Here is a 17299-nt window from a genome sequence, read left to right as displayed (position 1 = left end):
CTTTTCGTTCTTCTTTCTGAGATTAATCATCTTAAAACTATTCTCCCTTTTGAATTACAAGTAACCAAGATAAAACCTCCAATCTTCAGTCTACTTCCACGTATGACTGCAACAAAATCAGACCAAATACTAAAGATCTGCATTTGCTGTTTTTTTTTTTACCACACTGAAAGTTTGAAATTTTGTGAACCTTCTTGGTAAAACATTCCAATTTCTTGCACCCTTTAATGAGGAAGCTCTCTTAAAAGACTAATTTGAAATTTTCAGTATTCAGTGCAGGTCATTTCCTTCTTATTAACCTTCGTATTCAATATTATGGCACATACTTCGTACAGATCAGTTTATATTTGCCGTATTAAGACTCTGACTTTTTTGCTCCACCGCTTTTTGTTTTGTTTTGTTTTTCCCCAACCCATACAAATAAAAGAGTGGACTATATATGAAATGGCTGAAGTTCTACTTCTATTATTAAATAGACAATGTCCCAAATTACTTTTTTTTTTTTTCCAAACTGTCTCAATAGCATCAGCTAGTGATAGAAACTCCAGAGAGAATGGGACCAAAACCCACAATGAGCCCCATGGACTCTGACAGCAAAGAGAAAAAAGAGTATACGAAAATCCCCTCCTCACCCGGGGGCCCCTTTTGTGTCGTTCCTGCCAACGCAGCAGCCCTCCTGCTATATAGACCCGCGCGCCCGCCCCACCGCACTGAACTCGCATCCCCGCATCCAGCAGCCATGGGGAAGGTGAGCCCCACGCCGGCGGGAGGGGCCCGCAGCCGGGCTGGAGCCCAGGCCTCTAAGCCCTGTCCTTCCCTTCCCTGCAGATCACCTTCTACGAGGACCGGGGCTTCCAGGGCCGCCACTACGAGTGCAGCAGCGACCACGCCAACCTGCAGCCTTACTTGGGCCGCTGCAACTCAGTGCGTGTGGACAGCGGCAGCTGGATGATCTATGAGCAGCCCAACTACCTGGGCTGCCAGTACTTCCTGCGGCGCGGCGACTACCCCGACTACCAGCAGTGGATGGGCCTCAACGACTCCGTCCGCTCCTGCCGCCTCATCCCCCACGTGAGTCCAGTTCCGTATCATTCTGGTTCACTTTGGACCCAGAATGGATAGTTTCAAGCAAAGGTTAAATATTTGAAGTAGTGATCATTTAGAATAATTGAGAGTTTGGGGAAAAGGTAAGCTATGGTATATTAGTTCAATATAATTTGCCTTGAACAGAAGTAAATTGTTGCCCAGGTACCAGTTAATCAACAAATATTTATTAAGAATGTATCCGCTGCCCCGGGCATGTATAAAATAGAGGTCCTGACCTGGAATCATTTACAATGGAGTTGTAGAAAAAACACTAATATCCAACAGAAAAATAATTAGGTGCTAGTGAGTTTCTGAGCTGACAGGAGTTGAAAAGGAAAATTTTACAAGGGTTCATTCTTGTAAGACTCTTTCCCCTTTTTGCCTCCCAATTGCATGTTTTGGTTTTCCCCACCTGTACAAATAAAAGTACTTTTTCTCAGTAGAGAGCAATGCAGAGATTTTATACACAGGCTACAAATAATTCATACGTGTCTTAAAACACTAAGGTTTTTTAAAAATTAGTCCTTGGGCTTACTCATTTTTCTTCCCATTTTTCCTCATTCTATTCATAAATTACTAAATGAAAATCAAGTATGTAACTGAGAGATTTCAGATGTTTCACTTTGCTTTCCACAGAAACAAAAGCATCTAAGCCCTTGGTGATTTTTCCAAGATTTATTTTAAACTCAATGTAGAGTAATTCATTTCATAAACGGACTTTACTGTTCAAAGACACATGCTTGAAAATTTAAAATAATTCTTCAAAATGGCAAAAACAGTCATAAGCTGTTAAGGATTTGGGTTTCTCTATGGTACAGTGTCCTGAGCGTGATTAACAGTTCATCCTGGGAAATATCTGAATATATTAAAGAGTGAGATTTCCTTCTTAATTTTTAGTCACACTTTATGATCTTGGAAAGGTACTGAATCTCCACCTTTGAAAATGAAGAGTATACAAAGATTCAGAAATAATTCATTTTTACCATATATTTGAAAATGGCTTGAGCTGGTCCTCACCAAACTGAATGGCATGAATGTGTTGGAATCATTTCATGGTTTGCTTTTCTCCTCTTTCCACCTCCGGATGGGCCAGGCTGGCTCTCACAGGATCAGACTTTATGAGAGGGAAGATTACAGAGGCCAGATGATAGAGATCACTGAGGACTGCTCCTCTCTTCAGGACCGCTTCCATTTCAATGAGATTTACTCTCTCAATGTGCTGGAGGGCTCCTGGGTCCTCTATGAGTTGCCCAGCTACCGGGGAAGGCAGTATCTGCTGAGGCCGGGGGACCACAGGTGCTACCATGACTGGGGGGCTGTGAATGCTAAAGTGGGCTCCTTGAGGAAAGTCATAGATTTCTACTGAAATAAGTGCATCATTTCTCAATCTGGAAAGTAATAAAATATTTTCTGTTTTCCTGGCAATGGTTTGCTTGTATTTTTCCTTTTGTCCTACATTTATTATTTTATTTATACACTCACACACACACACGCACATACACACGAGATGCACGTGGAAATCAAGGTGTGTGATCTACGGGTAACAAAGAAAATTCTCACAATAGAACTATGTTTTCAAATGAAGCAGAGCTTTACAGTTTACAAAACACTTCATAATACATTATCTTATTTGATTCTCTGGCCTTTAAACATATTGCTTCTTCAAACCAGATAGTGAGATATCTCTTCAGTTTTTCTTTGAGGAGTGAGGATCTGAAAGCTGAGGTTCAGAGATAGTGTGACCCACTTCTTAAATCAGGGATTCTGAAGCTGGCTACAATGGGCTTCAGAAGATTTTTTAATTCCCTAAATTGTATGTAAAATTGAGTTCACAACTCTCTGGCAGGCGGACTCTTTTTTTTTCTCCTTTCATTATTTTGCCTTTTTTTTTTTTTTTTTTTCTTTCCCGTTTGATTTTGATGCTGAACTGGTCTCATGACACTCTCTGGACATTGAAACATTCAGTGGAGGAATGCTGATGGGGAGAGAGGAGATGGTTCTGGAAAAATGTTTGCCTTCCTAATGAAAGGGAGCAGCTGCCCTGGTGCCACAATTCCCTCTTATTTCAGACATTTACACTCAAGAGCTGACAAGTACGAGGGAAATGTCACAGTTTCAGAAATGCTGGCCTTGATGTGGTCAAGCCCCTGAATCAATGTTTATTAGTCAGGGCTCTCCAGAGAAACAGAACCCATAGGATCTATATAGATATAGATGAGGAGATTTATTATAGGAATTGGCTCATGTGATTATAGAAATTGAGAAGTCCCATTATCTGCAAGCTAGAGAATCAGGAAAGCTGGTGGAATAATTCAGTCTGAGTCCAGAGGCCTGAGAGCCAGGAATGCTGATGTCTGAGGGCAGAAGGAAGAGGGAGTTCATCCTTCCTTCTCCTTTTTGCTCTATTCAGGCCCTCAGCAGATTGGATGGTCTTCTCTACTCAGTATACTGACCCAAATCCTAATCTCTCCCGGAAATACCCTCACAGACACACCTAGAAATAATGTTTTACCAGCTATCTGGGCGTCCCTTAGCCCAGTCAAGCTGACATAAAATTAACCATCACACAATGCCAGCAACCCTTTACCTTGAGACTTCTTGTAATGGGAGTAAAATAAACCCACATTTGATTACGGCACCACCATTGGGTGTTCTTTTATTTGTAGTTCAATACACATTTCTAGCTGACACAGAGCACATGTGACTTTTTCCGAGGTGACTGTTTAGAACTTTATTCAGAGTCTCAAAGAAATTCCTAATGGAAAATCCCCCCCGCCAAGAAGAAGGGAGAGAGGGAGGGAGGAAAGCAAGTTACTACAGCACAACGAAGTAATGTGGTGTTTAACATATTTCAGACCTGGAGGTCATCTAACGTAGATCACTCATTCATTTTATGTAAGGTAAACTAAGGTTCAATTCTAATTTCAAACAGTTAATAATAGAAGTGGCATCAGAATTCAGAACTCACAGCTCAGAAAATCAGTGCTTTTCCATTGTGGAATCAGGAAGATGCTTGTCAAAATAACGACAGCACCAGCTTACAGATTCTTACCATGAGGTAAGCAACCAACCAACAAGGAACTGAATTAAATATATAGGATAATCCAAACCTGCATTCTCTGTCCATATAAATGCACACATGATACACACACAGTAATATATATTTATATAACTGTATACATACACTCTCCATATGTGTGTGTATCTGTGTGTGTTAGTATATTGCCTGTGTAAGGTTATAGGGAAGTATAGCACTATATTCACTTACATTAGTTCTTCTACTGCTTGTTTTCTTACTTGCACCCTCATTGCTAGAATCTTAGAAAGGAGTGGCAACTACGTTTGTACTCAAAGACTGATCTGATCAAGTCATTTCCCTGATTAAAAACCTTTGATATTGCTCCACTGACCACAGGGAAAAATTCTACCTTTTTCAAGAAACTGGCCCCAACCTACCTACTTCCTCTCTTATTACCTGACCCCAGTTGTCCTTTACTCCATCTCATCCAAGTCATCCAATCACGTTAAGTCACCCAATCACATCCAATCTCTGAGTTTTCTCACATCTTTTCCTCACCCGGATTACTTTTCCCCACCCTCTACCCAGTAAGCTACTCATCTCCAAAGCTTGATCAGAATTCACCCCAATCCCTTGGCCAAAAATGGATCTGAATCAGTTAGCATACATTAGACCGAAAGTAGCCAAAACACCATAGCAATAGATAAACAATGTGGAAATCTATTAGCTCACATGATAGGAAGTCCTAGGGTAGCACGGAATTTAGGAATGGTTAGTTCAGCAGCTCAACAATATCGTCAGGGCCCCAAGTTTTGTCCATCTCCCACCATAGCATCAACCTGAAGCTTGTGTCCCTGGAAACCATAGCTGCTAGCTGCAAGCAGGGCAATACACAAGGAAGGTTGGGTGAAGGAAATCAACCAACAAGCTTTGCCTACAGCACAACTGTGCCCAGAGCACTAATTCCCAAGATTAAAGAGGACCTTGAAATATTATCAGTTCTTGAATGTAAGCTTTGGTGGTGTAAGATAGTCAGAATGGAATGAATAAAGGGAGAAAGAGGAAGAAAGCCCAAGAAGGGAAATGTAAAAAAAATTTTAAGACATTAATTATATTAATTATTCCCTTCTTATAAAGTAAGAGGACTATAAGTAAGTTAAAATAAACTCTGTTTTAAATGCTTTTTAATTCCCTTTCAACCACTAGGAGTTATCCGATTTTAATGTTTTCTTACAACCACAGTAGATTTTGTGTGTGTGTGTGCTGCACTGTGCGGCTTGTGAGATCTTACTTCCCCAACCAGGGATTGAACCTGGGCTCTTGGCAGTGAGAGCGTGGAGTCCTAACCCACAGTAGCATTATTGAAATCAAGAAATTAATATTGAAAAAAGTCATATTGATTCCCTTCTTTTCTTGTTGCTCATGGAAGATGCTTTAAATTGTAGTAAAATATACATAACATAAAATTTACCATTATAACCATTTTAAGTGTACAATTCAGTGGCATAAAGCACATTCACATCATTGTGCAACCACCAGCACTATTCATCTTCAGAAATTTTTCATCATCCCAAACTGAAACTCTGTACTCATTAAACAATAACTGCCCATTCCCAGCTTCCCCCAACCCCTAGTAACCACCCTTCTACTTTCTTTCTTTATAAATCTGACTATTCTAGGTATCTCAAATGCATTGAATCATATAATATTTGTCCTGTGTCTGGCTCATTTCACTTAGCATAGTGTTTTCAAGGTTTGTTCACGTTGTGGCATTTATCAAAATTTCATTCCTTTTTAATGCTGATTAATATTCCATTCTATGCATATACCACATTTTGTGTACCCATCCGTTCTTAAATGGGCATTTGAATTGTTTCTTCCTTTTGGGTGTAATAAAGAATGCTGCTATGATCATTGGGGTACAAAGAGCTGTTCAAGTCCCTGCTACCAATTCTTTCGGGTATATGCCTAGAAGTGGAATTGCTAAATCATATGGTAATTTGATGTTTAATCTTTAAGGAACTACCATACAGTCTTCCACAGTGGCTGTACCAATTTACATGCTCATCAGCAATGCACAAGCTTTCCAATTTCTCCACATCCTCTCTAAGACTTGTTGTTTTCTGTTTTGATTTTGCTTTTTATACTAGCCATCCTAATGGATGTGGAGTAGTATCTCATTGTAGTTTTGATTGCATATCCCTAATGATTAGTGATGTTGAGCATCTTTCCATGTGCTTATTGGCCATTGTATTATTTTCTTTGGAGAAGTGTTTATTCAAGCCTTGTTTTTCAATTGGGTTTTTTTTTTTGGAGGTGGGTGTTTTATTGTTGTTGAGTTACAGCAGTTCTTTATACATTTTGAATATCAATCCTTTATCATATATGATTTGCAAATACTTTCTCACATCCTATTGGTGTCCTCTTCACTCTGTTGATAGTCTCCTTTGATGCACAAAAGTTTTTATTTTGATGAACTCCAATTTATCTATTGCCTATGCTTTGGTGTTATATCCAAGAAATCACTGCCAATTCTAATCTCATGAAGATTTTCCTCTATGTTTTCTTCTAAGAGTTTTATAGTTTTAGTTCTTTAACCCATTTTGAGTCAGTTTTTGTATGTGGTGTAAGGTAAGGGTCCAACATCACTCTTCTGCATGTGGATATCCAGTTTTCCCAGTACCATTGTTGAAAAGACTGTCTTTTCTCCATTGAATGGTCTTGACAACCTTCTCAAAAATCATTTGACCATATGTGTAAGGGTTTGTGTCTGTGTTCTCTATTCTATTCCATTTGTCTGTATGTCTATTTTTATGCCAGTACCACACTGTTTTGATTACTGTAAATATTGTAGTAAGTTTTGAAATGAGAAAGTGTGAGTTCTCCAGCTTTGTTCTTCTTTTTCAAGATTGTTTTGGGGGAGTCCACTGGTGGTCTAGTGGTTAGGCTTCAGCGCTTTCACTGTGGTGGTCCGGGTTCAATCCCTGGTCCAGGAAATGAGATCCTGCAAACCTCTCGGTGAGGCCAAAATTAAATAAATAAATAAAAATTAAAAATGGCTTCACACACACAAAAATAGATTGTTTGAGGTATTTGGGATCCTTTGAGATTCTATATAAATTTTAGTGTGGGTTTTTCTACTGCCACAGAAAATAACATTAGAATTTTATGGGGATTGTATTATATCTGTAGACCACTTTGGGAAGTATTCATATCTGAACAATATTAAATCTTCCAATCCATGAACACAAGATGTTTTTCCATTTATTTATATCTTCTTTTCTTTTTTTTTTTGTTTTTTTTTTGTTTTTTGTTTTTTGGCGGTACGTGGGCCTCTCACTGTTGTGGCCTCTCCCGTTGTGGAGCACAGGCTACGGACGCACAGGCTCAGCGGCCACGGCTCACGGGCCCAGCCGCTCCGCGGCATGTGGGATCTTCCCGGACCGGGGCACGAACCCGTGTCCCCCGCATCGGCAGGCAGACTCTCAACCACTGCGTCACTAGGGAAGCCCCTATATCTTCTTTTCTTCAGCAATGTTTTGTAGTTTTCAGTGTATAATATACTCATGTTTAAATTTTAACATATGGTGAGCATTTTCCATATCATTAAATAAATTCTTTGAGAACATGATTTTTGGTAGCTGTGTAGCATCTCATCAAAGAGGTGTTCTGTAACTTACCTAATTAATGCCTTATGTGGACATTCTATTTGTATCTAATTTTTTATATTATAAACAGTGGTCTGATAAAATGCCACTGTGCATAATATTTTCATGTACCTTTAGCTATTTCCTTTGGACAAATTCTTAGAAATGAAAGTATTAGATCAAAGAAATGAAAATTAAGAAGGTTTTTTTTGCAGGGGAGGAATGAGGTGTCTTTTTTATTGTGACAAAAAACACATAACAGGGCTTCCCTGATGGCGCAGTGGCTGAGAGTCCGCCTGCCGATGCGGGGGACGCGGGTTTGTGCCCCGGTCCGGGAAGATCCCGCATGCCGCGGAGCAGCTGGGCCCGTGGGCCGTGGCCGCTGGGCCTGCGCATCCGGGGCCTGTGCTCCGCAGCGGGAGAGGCCGCAGCAGTGAGAGGCCCACGTACCACAAAACAAAACAAAACAAACAAAAAAACCCACATAACATTAAATTTACCATCTTAACCATTTTTTTAACCACAGTACAGTAGTGTTAACTACATGGATGTCCTTGTGCAAAGATCTCTAGAACTTTTTCATCTTGCAGAACTGAAAGGAGGTTTTAAAATATTCATCCACAGTGATCTTTAAAATACGGTACTATGGTTTGAATTTTTTCCTCCTTTCTACTTCTCTGTAGTTTCCAATTTTCTATAAAATTAGAATTTTTAAAAGAAAAAATGTGAATCAGGCTTATTAAATTTATGTGTTTCAAATAAAATTGTTCAGGGCAAACAATTTATTAGCATTAGACTTAAATAGCAAGAATCCACACTAAGGAATGAGACAGGTGTATCACGGTTACATCTGTTTGAGGACCAGCTCCTTCTAAAGCAGTGGTTTGCAGCCAGGGTTGATTTCACTCCCCCAGGGGACATTTGGCAATGGCTGGAAATATTTTTTGGTTGTCACAACCTTGAGAGTAATGCAAATAGTATGAGGTTGTGAAATCCTGTTCTAAAGAGTGGAGCCCCAGAAGCTGCTGGGGGGATGGGGGGTGGGTGGTAAGGAAGGAAGACTCTAGCGCCTGGAACCAGAGCATTAACTAGGGAGCAACCAGGCTTGTTCAGGGCTGGGGAAGGTACAGAAAGCAGAATCTTCCCAAGATTGTAGGATTTTAAATCTGTTACATTTGCATGTTAACTTGAATTTTCAGCAGCTAGAACTAATTAACTTTAGCACCTGGTTTGCAAAATTATTGGTTAAATAAAAAGTTACAGTGTGAGTAATAACCACCCATGAGTCCCCTCATGAACTCCAAAGTTGCAGGCTTCCAGCCGGTGGGCCGGAGGCAGCAGCTGAGTCTGGAGGCGGCCCTGGTCCAGTCTCCAGGGAGCAGAGCCGAGCCAGGTGCTTAAAGAGGGTTTCCTCGGAGTCCAACCCCCATCACCTTTCCTCCGGTGTGTTGTCTGCTGCACCGCTCATCAGCGGGGAGGCTGGTAGGAGGTTCTCTTAGAGAAGAATCCCATCCTCCTTCAAACATCCTGCGGAGAAGGCAGGTGCATCCCACGCCCCACATCCTCACACCAAGGAAACGCTCTCTCATCTAAACGCCTCCCGCTGGAGCCCATCCTGACCGCTGACCCGGTCACTACCCGGTGTTGTTCCTCAAAAAGAGATCATTTCGAAATTCAAAAAGGTTAAAAAATATTTCATTACAAGCATTAACCCCGTTAGGCGCTTTTGCTCGCTTCCAATCTCCTGAATAGGCTTCATTTAAAGGCCCCAGAGGCACCAAGTGACAGTTTTACGCGGGTCATCAGTTCGAAAGCTCTGGAGAGTCTAAGAGAAAACATACAATAAGTCCCCCGCCCACCCCCGCCGTCATTATATAGAAGAGAGAGAGGAAATCCTCCTCACGCGGGGGCCCCTTTTGTGTCGTTCCTGCCAACGCAGCAGCCCTCCTGCTATATAGACCCGCGCGCCCGCCCCACCGCACTGAACTCGCATCCCCGCATCCAGCAGCCATGGGGAAGGTGAGCCCCGCGCCGGCGGGAGGGGCCCGCAGCCGGGCTGGAGCCCAGGCCTCTGAGCCCTGTCCTTCCCTTCCCTGCAGATCACCTTCTACGAGGACCGGGGCTTCCAGGGCCGCCACTACGAGTGCAGCAGCGACCACTCCAACCTGCAGCCCTGCTTCGGCCGCTGCAACTCCATCCGGGTGGACAGCGGCTGTTGGATGCTCTACGAGCAGCCCGACTACCAGGGCCACCAGTACTTCCTGCGGCGCGGCGACTACCCTGACTACCAGCAGTGGATGGGCCTCAACGACTCCGTCCGCTCCTGCCGCCTCATCCCCCACGTGAGTCCGGTTCCCCTCGGCCTGCCGTGCCCTCGGGTCACACCAGTGCTCCAGACACAGTGGTCAGGCTGCAGGACGGTGGCCTTCTTTTGCTGGCTCTAACCGGGTTCTCTTTCCCTTTATTAATGTCTTTAAGGTTTCTTTCCACCGAAAAATTGAGTGATGCAATGCTCTTAATTGAAATTGTATTCTCCTTTGCTAAAATTAAGCTCACCTCTACTGGGCAAAAGTGGTGCACGGCATTAGTTTAGAGCGTCTGTGCCACCGCTGAGGAATACGCAATAGGTGAACTCCTCACACCCAGGTGCCCTTAGGCTAGTTACTGGGCTACTTCTCTACTTCCTCATCTGTAAAGCGGGGTTAATAAGGGCAGTTGGTTCATCGAGCTGTGATGAGGTCAAAAGGAGATTGCCCAGCACCTGGCAAACTACCCCCTCCTCCAAATATTAACCATTATGAATATCAAGGGTCCCTCAAGTTCTGTTTTTTGATTAGGCAAAACAAACAACCAACAATGTGATTCTAGTAGCACCTGCAAAGCCCACTGCTACCCAAGTAAAGCCTGAGCAGCCTGGAATTCTACAGTTAGGGAGGCTTTTATTTGCCTATGACAGAGTCCTGTGGAAAATGTACCACTCTGGGGAAATTTGAAATCCCCTCAGAGGGTTGAAAGCCTTGATAGGACCCAGACTGGCATTAGGAGCCTGGAAATCTGGACTTTTACTTTCCAGCCCTGACCCTTTGATTACAGCCTGAAAGCTCTAGTCATTAGTTTCACTTAAAAGAAGAAAAGACTAAGAATGGTTGCTCCACGTGTGTCAGGCTGTTGTGAAGATCAAATTAGACAACGCACACGTGAGTCTTTTGCAAACCATGGAAGATACCTTATTAGCAGTTTTTTATACCTCAGAATGAATTGCTTATGAGAACATTTCCTAACGAGGATTTAATGGTGGAAGAAGGAAGAAGGAATTGAGTGGGTACCTGCTGCGAAGGAACAAGCAGATAAAAGAACAAGTGCTCAGGAAGAGACAGACAGGATTTGCCCAGGACGGACAGCCTGCCCTTACATTTTTCTAAAGGTTTTATAATCTATTGATCTAGACAGGCCTCCTTCATGATCTTGAGCTTCTATTTTTATTAATTACCTAAAAGTGTTTTGCCAGACCATATATTAGAGGTGAGAACTGAAACCTAATCGTTACGATGGCTCTTGCTTCTCGGGATTTTAGAATAGCAGGACTCAAAGCAGAAAGGAAGGGATTAAGGAGTTGCCTGGGCTGGACTGCCACCTCCTGTGCTTCACTTTGGGGAAAGCAATTCGACTTCCTCTCTTCCCAGCCTCTTCTAATGCTATCGAGATTGAAAATAATGCCTTTTGCCAGGGATATATTTGTCTTTTTATTTTAATATCTAATTATTTTTATATCCTCCAAGGAGAGCTCCAGACCACTGTTTAAGTCTATAAAGGAGAGAGCAAAAATTATATATAAAAATTGTCACTTAAGAATGGTAGTAAGTAGGTACTAAATATGATTCGTGTAGGTTGTGGCCCTAGAAAACTATGGAGCACCATGAATGTCTTGATCTGTGTGAATGGCCCCCTCTTCAGTTTTGCAGTGTGCAATCTACCCAACTATACCCAATGGCCCTGGTGTTGGTTGTCTTTTTAATTTGTCATCTTTGATATAGAAAAGATTAAAAAAATGCCCATTCCCCCAGCAGTGTGAGTGATTGGTTGCTAAAGGCTAGGTTTTCTGACCCTTCCCATCTGCTGATTGCTGAACCCAGACCAGCTCCCACCGGCTGAGGATGTACGAGCGAGAGGACTACCGAGGCCAGGTGGCGGAGCTCACGGAAGACTGCTCCTCGCTCCGCGACCGCTTCCACTTCAATGAGATCCGCTCCCTTCACGTGCTGGAGGGCTGGTGGGTCCTCTATGAGATGCCCAACTACCGCGGGCGGCAGTACCTAGTGAGGCCGGGGGACTACAGGCACTACCACGACTGGGGGGCCCTGGATGCCAGAGTGGGCTCCCTGAGGAGGGCCGTGGATTTCTACTGAAATACTTTTACTCTACTGTTTTCTCCATCTGGAAGCTAATAAAATATTTCCTGTGTGTCTCCTGCAGTTATGTAGCTTTCTTTTCCTTTCAGATTCCTTGGAAAGAAAGGCTCAGCAAAACTAAAGCTGGGGATAACGTGGATTTTCTTACATGTATCAGCGGAAAGGGTGGTGTGGGGAAGCAGTTAAGAGGACAGGCTCTGGAGCCAGAATGCCTGGGTCCACATCCACTTACTAGCTATAGGCAATGGAGCAAGTTAGCACTTTTAACATTTTTGTGTCTCAGTTTTCTAATTTGTAAAAAAGGGGGTAATAATACTTTTCTCTTCATAGAAGTTAAATGTGGCTTAATTAAGTTAAGAGCCATAATTCTCTTATAACGATGCCAGGCACAAAGCAACTGATATATAATAAGAACTTACAACGTAATTGTTCCTTAGTTATTACTGAGTATCTGGACCTTGTACATCAGTGTTTTCAAAGTATCAGTAATGGGCTGAGGATCACCTGCGACACCAGTTAAAAGACAGAATCCTAAACCCCACCCCACAGGTGATTCATATGCAAATGAAATTTAAGAACTGCAGTTCTAAATCTAGTTTCCTGTACTACAGAATTACATCTGAAAAGATTGAACACCTCCATTTTTAGACACTGGGCTCTGTACCAGGAAACAACAATGAGCAGAAGTGGGTCCTTGTCCCCAAGAGCTTACAGTCTAGTGAGGGAGCAGAATATCCAACAGAATTTTTAAAATAATCATCCCAGCAGCATGGTTGTTGCATGTATGTCTACACGACTGTGGGAGCATTGAGGAAGAAGCCCAAGATACTTGTCAGAGTATCTGAGACGCTCCTACTGCAACTTCATCCATCCCTAGGAAGGACTTTGAATTCCCACCACCACACCGAGAACTATCAAAGACACGGCTTATTATCAAGTATCAAAGCTCCAAAATTCTTCTGGTAAAATTCCTAACAGAATGCTAGGAAAAAGAGATTGAAACAGATGATCATACCGACATGACAAGCAATATAACAAAGCGATTAGAACTCTAAAATATGACTGCACTTAGACTGCATTAGTTTGAATCTCAACTATGTCTTGTACGAGCCAGGCAAGAGTCTCAGATCGGGTTCCCCCAGACACAGATCATGAACCAAGGATTCAGGAAAAGTGACTTATGGGGAAGTGCTCCCACAAGGAAAGGTGAGGGAGTTGAAGAAGCAAGATGGGGAAGAAAATGCCAACTTAGCCGGATCCCTTGGAGAGCCCCAGAGCACGGATCATACCTCCGAGTTTCTCCCGCCTGGAGGCAAAGGATCTGGGGGCTGGTTATCTGACAACAGTCCCCTTTGCCATTGATCACAGGGCAAGGGAGACACAAAACTCCCAGAGCCTTTGGACTCTCCTCACTGGCTGGTGAGGGGCAATCGTCAGAAGGTGGCAGGGCAAGCGTTAGCAGCAAAGCCTGCCGAAGCTGGGTACTCAGAGCTGGAAAGAAGGCCTGAAAGGATCTGGGCAGAGTGTACCTCGTCAGTATAATAGGGATAGTAAAAGTCCCTCCCTTGCATGGTGTGAGGTTAAAATGATATAAAGCCTGTAAACACTAAGTACAGTGCCTGGAACATGGTAAGTGCTCACCAACTGTCTACAATTATTATTATCATCATCATTATTATTATTATTATTAAGTTCTATGGATTTGGGAGAAATGGATATAAATGTTGTGGAAACACCATGAACTAATCTTGTCCCACAGGGAAGAAAGCATGGCACATACGAGGGAAACAATGAGTAATTTGAGTTGACCAAAGTATGAAGAGCCCAGAGAAGTAAGAGAGAAGGTGGTCTGATAGTTAAGGCCAGATCTGGGAGGGAAAGAGCATTAGTCATCAGACCTTGGCTGAGACAGAAGTGATATTGTCAGTAGGCTCAGAACCAGCATCTAGAACCTGAGCTCTAAAGTCAAAAGCATTTTAAAAAATAAAGGAGAGCAATGGAACAAGCAAAATTATTTCAAATCCACATAAGCAAAAACCAGTAAAGGAGAAGCATTAGTACAGAACACTAACACTGCTTCTTCCTCCACAAGCAACGTGACCCCATTCTCCTCCAAGAGGCCAAAGCTAGCTGCCTACTCAGACCTGTGAACTGGAAAATGTGATTGTGTAGGGGCTTCCCTGGTGGCACAGGGAGCACGTGTTTGAGCCCTGGTCAGAGAAGATCCCACATGCTGCAGAGCAACTAAGCCCATGCGCCACAACTACTGAGCCTGCGCTCTACAGCCCATGAGCCACAACTACTGAGCCCGTGTGCTACAACTACCGAAGCCCACACGCCTAGAGCCCATGCTCCGCAACAAGAGAAGCCACCGCAATGAGAAGCCCGCACCGCACAACGAAGGGTAGCCTCCACTCGCCGCAACTAGAGAAAGTCCACACACAAGCAACGAAGACCCAACGCAGCCAAAAATAAATTAAATAAATTTTTTTTAAAAAAGAAAAGGTGGTTGTGTAATAATCAACACAAGCTATTTAAAACCTTTACATTTTCACTGCCACTCCTTCTCACATTACCTTTCATCAAAACTATTCCAATAACTTCTTAACTTAGTTACTTTCTCCTCGGCCCTTCCAGCTCTCGTTAAAAAACAACTTTTTTTCTCTAAGAACAAAACTAGAATATTGAATACATTGTTTGGGCATATGCGTTGCTTCTGTTAGGATTAATTGCTAAGGTTATTTGAAGAAACTTGAAAATAAAAAGAAAGAGGAAGGGAGAGGAAGAAAACAGAGAGATACTAGCGGTGAGAGAATGGTGTCTCAGGACAGGGTGTGGCATTTATGGAGGTGAAAAGTGGTGAGATTCTGAACATATTCTGAAGGCGGAGCCAACAAAAACTCTTGCTGGATTCAATGTGGAGGTGAGAGAGAGGTTTGGTCTGAGCAACTGGAAGGAAGGAGTTGCAGTCAACCGAAACAGGGAGAACTGCTGAGAAGCAGGTCTGTGGAGGAAAACCAGGAGGTCCCATTTTGGACAAGATGAGTTTGAGGTGTCCACGAACATCTAAGTGGAATTGTTAACCAGGCAACTGGTTATACTAACCTGGAGTTCAGGAGAGAGGCTGGGCTGGAGATCTACTTTTGTAAGTCATTGGTGGGTAGATGGTATTGAAAGTTATAAGCCTGAACAGGATGCCCAAGGGAGTGTGTGTAGGTGGAGAAGCCTGGGGTGCACTCCAGCTTTAAGAGCACAAGACAAAGAAGAAGGTATGGGTCAGGGAAAGCTAAATGCTGTAACAAAGAGCACCAACAGTTCAGTGACTTACCCAATAAAAGTTTTATCTTTCATTTAAAAAAATAATAAAATAAAATGTTAAACAATAAACAGAGGTTTTTTGGCTTTGCTTTTAACATAATGACTTTTTAGCTAGTTCTTCAGACCAGATACATCCAGAAACATTGAAGTCAGCAGGAACAATGCCAATATAATTAGAGAAGTGGAATCTAATTGTTTTATATCACTTTTAGTTTTTTGCCCATTATATTAAAAAGCACTACATACAGATTCTTCAAGGAAATTTGGAAAATTGTAATGAATACTTAAAAATACCAGGATGCCCTGTATACATCTATAAATCTCCTTCAGTTTGAACATAAATGTGATTATGAATAAAGTTGTTATAAACAAACAAACAAAAAATACCAGGGTGCCTATGCACCCACATTTAGAATTACTAAGAGAGAGAGATTAAGGACTTCGAAGCTGTGGTAGGCAGAGCGACAGAGGCCTGGTGCACAACTGCCTAGGTTTACTTCCTCTTAGATGAGAGCACCACCCAGTGCTCACCAGAAGGAAGGCAGTTATGGTTTAAAAGTTTGTCCCAACATCACAATTACTAAGAGATTATTTTGCACCTTTTAAATATACTGTTATGCCGTGTAGGCAAGATAAACTTATAACTTAGCCGAAGAGCTTATTAAGTAAGTGTAAATTGTACTCAAATAGCAGTGTTTGAGAGCTTTGTGACACAGCATAGGTATTTCCTAAGAGAAGGTGAAGAAAGGCATGTTGGTTGGTCTGTTTTCACCGGAGCGGCTGTGGCCCTTCGGAGAAGGGAATCCAGCATTTGTTTGTGCCTTTTCACAGAGCCTATGTCTTCTCCTCCATCTCCCAACATCTGACAGATCCATTTCTAATTTATGAAACTTTGAGTTCATGGGTAAGATAGATCCCATACCCTTGTTCAAATACTTCCTTCACTTTCACCTTCAAGCTCAACACCTATTTACTTATGATTTCTCAACCAACTCTTTTTTACATTTTTTCTTACCATTGTATATGAGTAGTTCTTTTACCAGAATATTGATTCATCTCTTTTAGAAAACAGGGACAGCTATGCCACATGTCATTGGCTGACTTCCTCTGTGTCTCTATCCCTCTCTCAGTGTCTACAGACATATATGGTTGTTCATAACCCACTGGTCTTAAAATGTCTCAGATCAATCTAGGTGTATTCAGAGATGATGAACAGTGTGTAGGGCAGCTCCTCTGCCCATCCTTGCATTTGAAAGCCACGACCTTGGCTCTTTAGAATAACACCCAAGCTCGCATGTTGAGGCTGCTTTGAGCAGTATCCTCCAAACGATGTTTGTCTTTCTGCCTGAATCATCCCACTGCCAGCTTATGCTGGTCTCAAAGGTGGGAATTGGGAACTGTTGATAGAGTGCATAAATATAGCTCCTGTTCTCATAGCCTTTGGGCTTTGTTAAGAGTTCCAGAAAACTTTCACCACACGTACCACATGAAAGGGGACCGCTGCAAATCAGCCCAGATCCCAGAGACCCACCAGGGTCTACCACACTCCCACTTGGAAACTTCCCTGTTCCCACTGACTCAGACTTTGTGGCCACCTGCCTCACCCTCTCAGGGTCCTGGCTTGGAAAATAAGATAAACCCTGTTGTACCTCATCGTATTTTCTTTCCTTGAAATCAGACTAGTCCATTCTGAACTAAGTCTCACCAGATTCTCCACCATGGTTTCCAGGTCCTACAAGTCACTTTTGCACCTCTTTTGTTCTTGAAAACTCTTCCTCTTTAATACTTACTTAATCTGGCTTTATTTTTTTTTAAAGAAC

At 42.5% G+C, this 17299-nt stretch overlaps 2 protein-coding genes across 2 annotated transcripts; both read left to right on the top strand.

Moving 5' to 3' along the window:
- The first annotated feature begins 719 nt into the window (after nt 1-719).
- LOC101284783 (gamma-crystallin D) lies at nt 720-2510 on the top strand. The gene is made up of 3 exons (XM_004262788.2): nt 720-748; nt 829-1071; nt 2180-2510. The coding sequence occupies exons 1-3, from the start codon at nt 740-742 to the stop codon at nt 2450-2452; spliced, it is 525 nt and encodes a 174-aa protein (XP_004262836.1). The 5' UTR covers nt 720-739; the 3' UTR covers nt 2453-2510.
- A 7163-nt stretch (nt 2511-9673) lies between these two features.
- On the top strand, nt 9674-12224 carry LOC101285037 (gamma-crystallin F). Its single transcript, XM_004262789.2, has 3 exons — nt 9674-9771; nt 9852-10094; nt 11886-12224. The coding sequence occupies exons 1-3, from the start codon at nt 9763-9765 to the stop codon at nt 12156-12158; spliced, it is 525 nt and encodes a 174-aa protein (XP_004262837.2). The 5' UTR covers nt 9674-9762; the 3' UTR covers nt 12159-12224.
- The last annotated feature ends 5075 nt before the right edge of the window (nt 12225-17299 follow it).

Source organism: Orcinus orca, chromosome 7, assembly GCF_937001465.1.
Source record: "Orcinus orca chromosome 7, mOrcOrc1.1, whole genome shotgun sequence".
Classification (NCBI taxonomy): Eukaryota; Metazoa; Chordata; class Mammalia; order Artiodactyla; family Delphinidae; genus Orcinus; species Orcinus orca.
The sequence above is the reverse complement of the archived record's forward strand: the minus strand, read 5'-3'. Positions and strand labels throughout refer to the sequence as shown.

Excerpts from the sequence above, each read along its gene's own strand:
- LOC101284783 (XM_004262788.2), top strand. Across the intron at positions 1,072-2,179 it reads CCTGCCGCCTCATCCCCCAC|GCTGGCTCTCACAGGATCAG; the intron begins GTGAGTCCAGTT and ends CGGATGGGCCAG.
- LOC101285037 (XM_004262789.2), top strand. Across the intron at positions 10,095-11,885 it reads CCTGCCGCCTCATCCCCCAC|ACCAGCTCCCACCGGCTGAG; the intron begins GTGAGTCCGGTT and ends TGCTGAACCCAG.